The following is a 12,671-nucleotide window of genomic DNA, read 5'->3' on the forward strand; positions in this document are numbered from 1 at the left end:
TGGTTAAGAGGCTTGGCTGGGAACAGGCTTTGAGCTTCCTGTGACTCCCTTCTAAATCTAGTGCAGTGGTTCTCAAAGTGAGGTCTCTGCACCAGCATCATCAGCATCACCTGGCAGAATCTACAGAAATGCAGATTCCCAGGTCTCACCCAACCCTCCTGACCCAGACACTCTGGGATGCAGCCCAGAAATCTATGTATGACCAGATCCCTGGGTGGTTCTGAAGCAGCTAAATGTGAGAAGCACCGCTCTAAAGTCTCATTTCCCATCTCTTCCCACAGCCACACCCAGTGAATCCTAATCCTCCCAATACACAAAGCTCAACACTCCTGTCTCTAGTTGAGTCTGAAACATCCATTTCTTCTTCTCCTGCTTTGCTCTTATTCTGCCTTTGGGACTCAACTCAAGCCTCTTTTCTTCTGGGACACTGTGTTAGACTCCCCAAGATGATTCAGATGCTGCTCCTCCAGCCTCTGCCTTCTCTCTCTCTTAGCAATTATCAAATGATGCTTTTAGCTGTTGGCTGCTGAATGTCTTACAGGATGTCTGAATGTCTCACAGTGTGAGCTGTCTTGGACATTTTGTTTTAACCCCCAGTGCCTGGCCAACAGAATTTTGCATATTTGTTGAATGAAGTAATAAACTACCATCACTTGGTTGGCAGCTTTAGAAGGGTAATAATATCTTTTTCACCCACAATAGAATTTTATATCCACACATATCCTAAATTTTATATGTTTTTAACACATATAGAATTAAATATATTAATAGATTATATATGTAATTATATGCAGATTATAAGCTCCCTGCAAGCCTGAATTTCAAAACAACGCTCTGCTGCTTCTGACATTGGCAGAAGGGCCAAGGAATTCAACAATCAATAGCAAGGGCCATTTAACCAGAGGGTATGGGGGAACCAACAGGGAGCTTTCTGAGCAGGGGTGTGTGCAGACCAGTGCGCTCTCAGTGTCTGTCTCCAGGTCTCATCCCTCTCTCAATCTGATTCAGCTCTCGTGGGAGACGGCTCCCAAGCTGCAGGATGAGGACATGTTGACTATGCAGCATTAAGCTGGACAAAATCCGCTGTCACAAAGCTGGCCTAAGGTGGAGGTGGTACTGGACATTCTGGCAGACATTGCACACAGGCACCTGTTGTGAGGCTCCACCACCAAGTTCTCAGGGTTTTTTGGATAATTCATGATCACAGAATACAAGGTCAAAATATAATTTCCAATGCTATTTGTATATACTAGCAGTAATTGGAAACTAAAGTCAAATAAGCAATACCATTTACAATAGCATCAAAATAGCAACTGCTAAGAGATAAATCTGGCAAAAGAGATGCAAGGCCTGTGCACTTGAAAACTACAAAACTGCTGAGAGAAATTAAAGAAGTCCTGAAGAAATGGAGAAATTGACTGTGCTCATGGATTGGAAGACTCAATTTTGTTGAGATTGCAAATACTTTGAAGCTTCAATTTCCCCCTGCCTTGTCTCACTCTCTATTTGTCTTTGTATCATCAATGTCTAGCTCTGTGCCAGGCACAAAGTAGTTTCGTGTTCACTGAATACATGAACAAAGAATAAGATTTCAATTCCTTATACAGAATATATGAATAAACATAGGAAGAGATCTCAACTACCTGGGTGTGCAATAAAAGGCTTCCTTCAAGATACACTAGGAATTTTATAAGCTGTGATGGGAGCTGGTACAGAAGTCCTGTTATGAGTGAATAAAACTATATTCATCTGCTGTAGCTTGGGGGTCAGTTTGTGCAAAACAGCAACTGAAACACGTTGGGAATATGGCCTGAACTCATGTACTGAAGGACTTTCTCACATTAGATATATTAAAGTAGGGAGTCATGTCAACATCCTGTAAGACACACCTGCTCTGGAATAAGGCTTGTGCTCAGCATTAGGATCAAACTGGTAAAGCCAGGAACCATCCCTGCTTCAGCTATCAAACTGTAGTTGCTATCTTTGGGAACCATCTTTGTTCAAGGTATAAAATCAAATTATGTGTGTCTTTATAATAGCCTGATGAGACTTGTTATTGTTAAGCTTCACTAAATGTGAAGAAACAGACTTAAAGAAACTAAGAAGAGTCCCATTTTAAATGTAGGCCAAAGCGGCCTGCATTTTTCAAGTGTAAATAACAAAAAATTAAAAGTACACACTTAAAATGTAGTTTGATAAGTTTTAACAAACGTATACATTTTGACACCATCATTGAGATACAAAACATTCTCATCATCCCAAAAGATTCCTTTGTCCCCCTTCCCAACTTCTAACATCCTAGCGTTTTCTTCTTATAGATGGAATTATATATTATGTACTCAATTCTTACGTATTTGACTCAGCATTAATTTGGTGGTGCCCATCACTAATTCATTTGTATTACTGCTGAATTGAGACCTTTAGGGGAGAGAAGACATTAATCAAACAATTATTTAATTACAACAGCATCAAGTTCACCTAAGTACACGTGAAAATGTATTACCTCGTTTGTTAACAATTCAATCAATACTACCTTGGTGTACAATGGGGGGCTACAGGGTCATGACCGAGCTTGTAGAAAATAAATGTTAACAAAGAGTGGCTCTAAAGAACGTTCTGTCCTCAGGATAATTTTTTTTAATGTGTCAGATGCTGGTGGGAGGCATTCTTCCTTAGCTCTTTATGCCCATCCCTTAAACTTAGCAGAGGAAGGATCTGTAAAGCGCGTACCCCTCTCGTGCCTACTGTCGACAGCAAAAGCCTCGCCCTGCACCGCCACCACCACGCAGATGGCGGAGTGTGGTCAGCTCGGACGTGGCACCTGCCCTCAGCCGCCCAATCCCCGGCGCCGCGACGGTCACGTGGACAGCCGCTGACCTTTCTGCCCCGCCCTCGTGGCCCCTCTCCTGCGTGAGCCCAGCCCCACCCAGCGCCCGTGCGGTCCTGCGAGCCTGGCCTTGGCCACGCCAGCTGCTAAGGAGCTCGCGAGGGCCAGGCTGCGCCTGCGCGGAACGTTTGGTGGGCGGGGCGAGGGCCGCCGGGGCCGCGAAGTGGGGAGGCCGGGTGGGCTGCGAGCCCGAGCTGTGCGGAGCAGCGCGTCGTCGCAGTGGGCCCCAGCCGGGCACCGGGAAGGCGAGCTCTCCTCCTCCACCTCCCAAAGTAAACTTTGTCGCTCACTCTGCGGCGCTCCCGAGTTCTCGCCGCCGCCGCCGCCGGGCCGCCGCAGTCCGCGAAGAGCCGTCCTGCGTCAGGGCCTCGTTGCTTGTCCCGGCGCGGGGCCTCGGCGCCATGGACGCCACGGCGCTGGAGCGGGACGCCGTGCAGTTCGCCCGGCTGGCGGTGCAGCGCGACCACGAAGGTCGCTATTCCGAGGCGGTGTTTTACTACAAGGTAGGGGCGGGCCCGCCGCTTCGGTCGGAATAGCAAAGTCGGAGTCCGGTCCGGGCCTGCGGCCGAGGGGCGGGGTCCAGGTGCCGAGGCAAGCGGCCCCAGCTTTGCTTTTCTCTCGTCCGCCACCCGACCCTCCTCTTGAGGGGAGCGGCAAGCCGGGCTGCGGAGGCCGGCGCTGCGGCCGTGGGGAGGCAGGGTCGCGGCTTGCAGCCACCGCTCCTACAGTTGCAGTCCTATGCCCACCGTGGAGCTGCTTCGGGGCAGGTGTTAGATATGGGTAGTTAGTAGCCTATTATTGCTGTTACTTGGCTCTGATTTACAGCTAGCAGGAAATGGCCTGATATATATCAAAATAATGCATACGCGTTAAATACATTTTAAAAGAATAAAAACCATCTCTCATCCTAGCATTTGATGTACGGTCATGCGTCCTTAGCGATGTGATACTGAGAAATGTGTTCGTAGGTCGTTTTGTTGTGCGAACACTGTAGAATGCGCTTACACAAGCCTGAATGGTACAGCCTACTCCAAACCCAGGCTGTGTGCTCCTAGATTACATGTCTGCGCAACATGTTACTGTACTGTATGGTGTGTGCAGTTACTCGCACTGGTAAGTATTTGTGCATAGTAAACGTGCAGCCTAAAAGATTTTTAAAAATACACCTGTGTAGGGCACTTAGCCCACGAATGGAGCTTGCAGGACTGGAAGTTGCTCCGAGTTGGTGAGTAGCGGTGAGTGAATGTGAAGTCCTTGGACATTCACTGCTCTGCTCTACTGTAGACTTTATAAGCACTGTACACTTTGGCTACACCAAATTTTTTTAAATTTTCTTTTTTCAGTAACAACCTTAGCTTACTGTAACCCTTTTATAAACTTGGATTTTCTTAACTTTTTAACTCTTTCGTAATAACAGCTAAAACAAACATATTGTACACCTACACAAAAATATTTTATGTGCTTATTTGGTAATTTTTTTAACCTTTTAGTTAAAAACTAAGACACACATTAGCCTAGGCCTACACCGAGTCAGGATCATCAGTATTACTGTCTTTCACTTCCAGTCTTGTCCGGCTGGGAGGTCTTCAGGGTCAGTAACAGGAATGGAGCTGTCATCTCTTGTGATAACAGTGTCTCCTGAAATATCTCCTGAAGGGCATTCCAGAGACTGTTTTATAGTTAACTTTTTTATATAATAAATAGGAGTACACTAACAATACATAGTACAGCATAGCAAATACATAAAGCAGTAACATAGTTGTATATTAACAAGTATTATGTACCCTACGTAATTGTATGCGGTAGACTTACGCCACTGGCAGCTCAGTAGGTTTGTTTACACCAGCATCACCACAAACATGTGAGTAAAGTGTTGTGCTATGACATTATGATGGCTGTGACGTGACCAGGCAGTAGGAATGTTTCAGATCCATTATAATCTTAATTAAGGGACCACTATCGTATATTCAGTCTGTTGTTGCCTGAAATGTTGTGTGGTGTGTGACTGTATATTTTGTGGTTTTTTTATGCATATGTATATATACTTTTTTTTTTACAAACTGGTTTATGCTGTTTTTAGTAATAATAGCTGCACAGTGAGTGGTTCATTATGTGGATGTACCATATTTTGTTTTGTTTTGAGAGGATCTTGCTCTGTTACACAGGTTGGAGTGCAGTGGCTTAATAACAGCTCATTCAGCCTCAAACTGCTAACCTCAAGCAATCCTTGAGTAATTACAATTACTAATTGTAATCCTGATCAGTGAGACTACGGGTGGACACAACCACACCTGGCTAATTTTTTATTTTTTGTGAATGTGGGGTCTCGCTGTGTTGCCTGGCCAGTGTACATAATTAATTTACAAACTCTTGGGCATTAAGTTCACTATGTTTTTTCACCATCATAAGTAACAATGTAGTTAATATCTTTATAAATAATTCTTATGACTAGTGCAAATTTTTGCTTGAATTTTCTTTTGGATATATTACCAGGGACAGAATTGCTAAATCAAAGGGTATGAGCTACCACGGTCCACTCTTCTCTCCAATTCTGAGGATTTTCAAATACACCCCTCCAGCTCTAGCTAGATTTAGAGGGAGCTGTGTCCTCATGATACTCTCACTTTTTCTTTTAGAAAGAATGTCAGACTTTGATAAAACTGTACAATAGTGGTAATTTTTTCATGAGTGTATGTGCTATCAGTAATGTGTGGTTTGTTTCAGATTAATATTTTGTTGCTTTCATTTTATAATCTGGTTTTTTTTTTATGAGATGTAGTTTTGCTCTTGTTGCCCAGGCTGGAGTGCAGTGGTGTGATCTGGACTCGCTGCAACCTTTGCCTCCCGGGTTCAAGCGATTCTCCTGCCTCAGCCTCCCCCGTAGCAGGGATTAGAGGCATGCACCACCACACCTGGCTAATTTTGTATTTTTAGTAGAGGTGGGGTTTCTCCATGTTGGTCAAGCTGGTCTCTAACTCCCAACCTCAGGTGATCCACCCTCCTTGACCTCCCAAAGTGCTGGGATTACAGGCATGAGCCACCGCACTTGGCCTGTTTTTTTTGTTTTTTTTTTTTTTTTATGTGTAATGTACATAGTTTCAGGGTTCATGTAATAATGCATTAATATAATTGGTAAAGATAAATCAGCATACTTGGAATAGCCATCACCTTAACTACTTCACAGCTGAACTACTGTGCAGCTATTACTACTAAATATTTATTATTACTTAAATATATTTTTATGCTAGGAGCATTTGAATTTAGCTATTTTGAAATGTACAATCAATTATAAACTGTGGTCACCCTCTGATCTATCTAACAGTAGGTCTCATTCTATTATAATCTGCTTTATATTTAGAGAGTTTTGGTGCATTTCAGAATCCTTTTAGCCTTTTTTTTGATCATTTCACAAGGCATTGTTCAAGAGAAAAATTGTGTGTTTTGTGAAATAGCTTTGACAAATATTAATAGGTTAAAATAGTGCTATATAGAAATAGCTTTTATTAATGCAGAAGAAACTATGAACTGCCTCTTTTTTTCCTATAGGTTTACATACATGTCACTTAGGAAGAATTTTTCCTCCTTGAGAAAGTCAAAAAAAGTGGTTGTACTTCTAGAAATTACTTACATAAGCTTCATCAGTTTAGTATTTAGTGTTTTCTACAGTTGTTTCCATAAGCTATTTCTTGTTAGTCACTTTTGAATATAAATGAAATGAGTAAAATACGGGGTTTTTTTTTTTCCTTTTATAAAACAGGGTCTCATTCTGTCACCCAGGCTGGCAGGCAGTGGTGAGGTCATAGCTCACTGCAGCCTCAAACTCCTGGGCTAAAGCAGTCCTCCAGCCTCAGCCTCCTGGGTAGCTGGGACTACAGGTGTACACCACCTGTAATTTTTTTTTTCATAGATGAGGGTCTCACTATGCTGCCCAGTTGGTCTTGAGCTCCTGGCCTCAAGCAATCCTCTTGCCTAAGACTCTTAAGTAAAAAATTGACTTTTTTTAAAAGCAAAATAATTATTTGGAAATTAGTAATCATATACAAGACACCTGAAGGGGCAATATATATGTATTATATACTTATATCATTTACATGCATCAAAAACATTCCATTTATTGGATTTAAGTGTACCTATAATGTGTTTAGACAATGATGGAATGTAAAATATATTTCATGTTTACATATAAAGTTATATTTTCCTCCCCTGAAATATCTGAGTTACAGAATCTGAGGAAGTCATATCTTTTCTACTTCACTGCATTTAGGCTGAATTTTTATTGGGGTCAAAACTGTACTTTCTTCTTTCTTTCTTCCTTTCTTTCTTTCTTTCTTTCTTTTTTTTTTTGAGACAGCATTTCACTGTGTCACCCAGGCTGGAGTGCAGTGGTGCAATCACAGCTCACTGCAACCTCAACCACCCCCAGGGCTCAGGTGATCCTCCCTCCTCAGCCTCCTGAGTAGGTGGGACTAGTTTTTAGAGACAGGGTTTCACCGTGGCGCCCAGGCTGTACTTTTCTTAACTAATTTTGTTAGGTTCAGTGAAACAACAACTGCTCAAATAAGTGGATTCAAAAAGTGATGTTCAGTAGATGGCTTCTTTGGAATCAGGCATGATGACCCATGAAGTGTACATGCTTGGGTTACTGCAGAGAAGGTGCTGTTACTTGTAGAAAATTCTCTTTGCTTTTCTAGGTGGTAGCATTGGCAACCTTCCTGGAATAGTGATGAGGAGAATGGAAACACTTCCTTCTAGCCGTAGTATAACTGGTTATGGAAGTTATGGAATAACTGGAAGAAGAATCCAGATTTTCTCAATTAAAATAAGTTTATACAACTAAAATCTGCTTTAAAATGTGTCATCGTTTTCAGTATTTTCTGTGGAGAAAACTATTTTCTTTTTACTGTGAAGTATTTAACCTTTATAATCTCTTTTAAGCTCTTCTTGGTATTTAATTTTATTTTAGTGGTTATTATTTTAGTGCTTCAAAGGCTCAATTCACATTATTTTGAGTGTCAGTTACTTGCAATCAGTTCACATTTTCAAAATATAATTTTAAGTCTGATCTATTGCATAAGGAAAAAGGAAAATAAAAACTACAGCCATTCTAAAGAAGTGTTTATAGTCAGGTCCTTGTGCATGAATTCAAAAATTTTCAATGATATATTTAAATTGAGAAAGAGCCTGGATAGCTCAGTTGGGAAAGCATCAGTCTTTTAATCTGATGTACAGAGTTCAAGTTCCTATTTTGGTGTGTCCTGTGGCTTTTAGCACCTAATTCTGTCTCCATCTTTGAAAAAGCCAAGGGGAAAAAAGTATCATTTGAGGGCCAGGTATGTTGGCTCATGCCTGTAATTCCAGCACTTGGGGAGGCCAGGGCAGGCGGGTCACTTGAGACCTGGAGTTCAAGACCAGCCTGGCCAACATGGCAGAACTCCATCTCTACTAAAAACAGAAAAATTAACCAGGCATGGTGGTGTACACCTGTAGTCCCAGCTACTCGGGAGACTGAGATACAAGAATCACTTGAACCTGGGAGACAGAGGTTGCAGTGAGCCAAGATCGCACTGCTTCACTCCTGTCTGGGGGACAGAGTAAGACTCTGTCTCAAAAAAAAAAGAGAAAAAAAATTAAGAACATTGAGTACCAGAGAAGACATAATGGAGGATTATATAACTGCTTTATGAAAAAAATTACTATTAATATTTTAAAGACATTGTTTTGTCATTCATTAAAACCAGTATTGAATGAGAATGTGGTAAAGAAAATTCAAGTTAATACATCTATTGGATTCCTTTGAATTCTTTTATTTTTAGGAAGCCGCACAAGCCTTAATTTATGCTGAGATGGCAGGATCAAGCCTAGAACGTATTCAAGAAAAAATAACTGAGTATCTGGAAAGAGTGCAAGCTCTACATTCAGCAGGTCAGTAAAGGCCTACCAAACTTGTCACTAGCTTTTCTTTTCTCCCATCATGTCTTTTCCTCCTGTGTTTATCTTCTTCATTTTTATCTTTGAATCTTGATCCTCACTCTGTTGCTGCTCATTCCACTTTTGCTAATCACCTCTTTAAAAAGCATTTGAAAATAAGCGATAGGTCTTTGAAGAGGAACCGTAGAGATAATATAGTTCAGTTTCCTAATTTCCCAGAGTGCAGGATGGTGAATTACCTATGTTCAATTTATCATTGGCAAAGTTAGGATTGGGATTCAGTTTAAATCTGCTTTTAAAATATCTGTCACATGTCTCTTCCTTATGAAATTAAGTAACTGTTTCTCTTTAGTGTTTACAGACTTTAGCAGTCGGTTCATAGTCTTCTATGTCAGTGTCTTCTACTTTCAGACCTTTGCTAAACTCTTAAACAGTATCTTGGGAAAGTGACATGTAAGCAGAGACTTGGAACAACTTGTATCTATTTTTGTAAACAGCACGGAAGGTACTATAATTAAAGTGTATATAGTCTTAATGGTCACAGTTTTGTTAGAGGTAACTGATGTTGATATTGTATTTACGAATACATTCATCTCTCTAGGGACTCTTTTAACCCACTTTTTCTGTTGCTGCATGATAAAGCCACAAGCAGAGGAATCTGTATTCGGATGGACTTTGTGTTACTTTCTACCACTCATTCTGAATAGATAGGAGCAATTACAAGAACATCATTAGGATAAAGCAGATTTAATCATTGGATTTCTTGGTATGATAGTTCCCTTAAAAACAAGGTAGTTTGGCCGGGCGCAGTGGTTTACGCCTGTAATCCCAGCACTTTGGGAGGCTGAGGCGGGTGGATCACTTGAGGTTAGGAGTTTGAGACCAGCCTGGCCAATATGGTGAAACCCTATTTTATCTCTAAAAATAAAAAAATAAAATAAAAATAAAACAAGATAGTTTAATACAGTGCCTGGAAAGTGCATGTATTAAAAAGTGTACTGCCTGTGTTATTGGGACCTCACTTGATACAAAGTACTGATTCATGTATTCAGAATACCATATAAAATTCAAAGGAACTTTGTTTTCCTAGCCAAGTAAATGAATTTCTTGAATTTAACTGCCCAATAATTAGGAACTTTGTTTCACAACCAGTGTTTTCAAATAAAATTATCTTTGAAGTAGGGAATGTAGTCTTTCATGTTTACTTCCATGATCTCCCTGTTTTTTCATAGTTAGTTTTCTTCATTTCAACAACTATTGAATGCATGTGTGGGCTGTTTGGTAAGTACAGAGTGATAAGTGACCGTCCCTGCCCTCAGGAGGACCTTCATCCGATGTGGAGAGTAAACATTGCACTATCATGGAAATCCCTTTCTGAAGCATGCTGGACTAAATGTTAAAGCCAAATGCTCTAGAAAGGAGAGATCATATGGTGATACTGTTCTAGGAGCAGAAACGCTGGAACAGTATCACCGTATGATCTTTCTTTTCCATATGTATACACAGTCAAGCACATTTACGCCATAGGCTCTTGATTTCAGTAAGAGCGCTCTTTAAACCCCTGAAATCTGTGTAATAATTGGAAAAAAATGTATATGAATCATCTATTTTTTTCTAAGGAATTTTAAAAATTATTTTTACTTTGTATTAAATACAACTGAGCCTAAAAAATTACATGTGATTTTTGGGAAATAAGTTCTAAATTGTTGATGTATATGTGATATTCAAGCATCAGATGAGACAGCCGTAATATCTTGAATAGTAAAGATTTGCCAGTGAAATAAAGTTCAGAAAGGATTTTTAAAGCATAACATACCTTGTTTTACCAAGTTCTGTCTACTTTTATTAAAGGAATGGAGTATAATCTCTAGAGAATTAAAGGATTTTCTTATTGTCAGCAGAAAAGTCCTTTTTCAAATAAAAATCCTGTTAAGAACCCCAATTTTTAAAACAAGATCGTCTACTGACAGTTAAGAGACTCTTGAGAGAGAGTTGATGTTGGGGTAGAGAAAGGCACCATAATTAAAAATTAACCAGTGTAGGCTGGCATAGTGGCTCATACTTGTAATCCCAGCACTTTGGCAAGCTGAGGCAGGAGAATCACTTGAGTCTAAGAGTTCAAGATCAGCCTGGGCAACATAGACCTCGTCTCTACAAAAAAAAAAAAAAAGCCAGGTGTGTGCCTGTAGTCCCAGCTCCTCAGAGGCTGAGGCAGGAAGACCGCTTGAGCCCAGGACGTCAAGGCTCCAGTGAGCCATGATTGCACCACTGCACTCAGCATGGGTTACAGAGTTAGACCCTGTCTTGAAAAATAAAAAGGAAAATTAGCCATCGTAGTTACAGAGTTCAAGACTTGGAATTAAAAGATCCATGTTGAGTCTCTACCCTTTGACTTGTAGCTGTGAAGTCTTAGACTAGATCAGTGGTTCTCAGTAGGGAGTGATTTGCCCTCCAGGGGACATCTGCAATTTCTGGAGAAGGTTTTGAATTTCACACTGCTAGGTGGTAAGGAGTATGCTTCCAGCACTTAGTTGGGTAGAGGCCAGGGATATTGCTAAAAATTCTGGAGTACACAAGACAGTCTTCCACAGCAAAGAATTATCCAGCCGAAGATGTCAGTAATGCCAGGCTGAGAAACACTGGGCTAGATATTTCAATGTGTTTGAGCTTTGGTATCTTTTTCATAAATGGGATTAGTACATACTTCAGAGAGATATTTAAGAAGGCTAAAGTTTTGAAAACATCAGCACAAACTGGGCACAGTGGTGAGTGCCTATAGTTCCAGCTATTTGAGAGGTTGAGGCAGAAGGGTCACTTGAGCCCAGGAGTTTAAGAGTTTAAGGCCAGCCTGGGCAGCCTAGTGAGACGTGTATCTTAAAAAAAAAAAAAAAAGAATCAGCACGTACCTTTAAAGAACTAACAAAATCTCAAAGACTTTTCTTAAATAGCAAGTTTAGTGAGATATTATTTCCATACCATAAAATTCACCCTCTTAAAGTGTAAAATTCAGTTGTTTTTAGCATATTTTCAGAGTTGTGTAACTGTCCCCACTGTCTAATTTTAAAATGTTCTCATCACCCCAAGAGAAACCTGTTACCCATTAGCAGTCACTCCCCATTCTTCTGTCCCCCTAGCCACCAGTAATCTTGCTGTTTCTATGGATTTACCTATTCCAGATTATTCATACAAATGGAATTATCCAATACATGGCCCTTTTGCTATCTGGCTTCTTTTACTGAATTTAGTGTTTGCAAGATTTGTTTACTTCATTCCTTTTTATGGCTGAGTAATATTTCATTGTATTGGTACGCTGCATTTTGTTTATTCATTAGTTGATGAACATTTGGGTTGTTTACACCTTTTAGCTATTATAAATAGTGCAGTTAGGAACATTCGTGTACACGTGCTAGCTCACACCTATAATCCCAGCACTTTGGAAGGGTGAGGCGGATGGATCACTTGAGGCCAGGAGTTTGAGATCCACCTGTCCAACATGGTGAAACCCCGTCTCCACTGAAAATACAAAAATTAGCCGGGCATGGTAGTACATGCATGTACTCCCAGCTACTTGGGAGGCTGAGGCACGGGAATTGCCTGAAAACTCGGGAGGTAGAGGTTGCGGTGAGCCAAGATCATGCCACTGCACTCCAGCCTGGATGACAGAGTGAGATTCTGTCTCCAAAAAAAAGTCATATACAGATTTTTGCGTGGATGTATGTTTTCTCAATTCTCTTGGAATTCCACCCAGAAATGGAACTGCTGTGTCGTAGGATATAGCTCTATGTTTAACTTTTTGAGGAACTGCCAAATTGTTTTCCAAAGTGGCTACATGATTCTACAATTGGCTACACCATTT

General features: G+C 40.8%; 2 protein-coding genes across 3 annotated transcripts in view; one reads left to right on the plus strand and one right to left on the minus strand.

Moving 5' to 3' along the window:
- LOC144579965 (uncharacterized) overlaps positions 1–3,290 on the minus strand; it is a 35,633-nt gene extending 32,343 nt beyond the window's left edge. The window contains exons 1-2 of the mRNA XM_078354566.1: positions 3,188–3,290; positions 2,731–3,151 (exon numbers count right to left, since the gene is read on the minus strand). Coding sequence (XP_078210692.1) covers positions 2,742–3,151; positions 3,188–3,290 — 513 coding nt within the window. The 3' untranslated portion in view covers positions 2,731–2,741. The remainder of the gene's footprint in view (positions 1–2,730; positions 3,152–3,187) is intronic.
- Positions 3,021–12,671, plus strand: part of CAPN7 (calpain 7) — a 44,803-nt gene continuing 35,152 nt past the window's right edge. For both annotated transcript variants that reach the window (XM_002759627.7, XM_035278187.3), the window contains exons 1-2: positions 3,021–3,390; positions 8,701–8,809. In XM_002759627.7, coding sequence (XP_002759673.1) covers positions 3,289–3,390; positions 8,701–8,809 — 211 coding nt within the window. In that variant the 5' untranslated portion in view covers positions 3,021–3,288. The remainder of the gene's footprint in view (positions 3,391–8,700; positions 8,810–12,671) is intronic.

The sequence above is a fragment of the Callithrix jacchus genome, chromosome 17 (genome assembly GCF_049354715.1).
Source record: "Callithrix jacchus isolate 240 chromosome 17, calJac240_pri, whole genome shotgun sequence".
Lineage (NCBI taxonomy): Eukaryota > Metazoa > Chordata > Mammalia > Primates > Cebidae > Callithrix > Callithrix jacchus.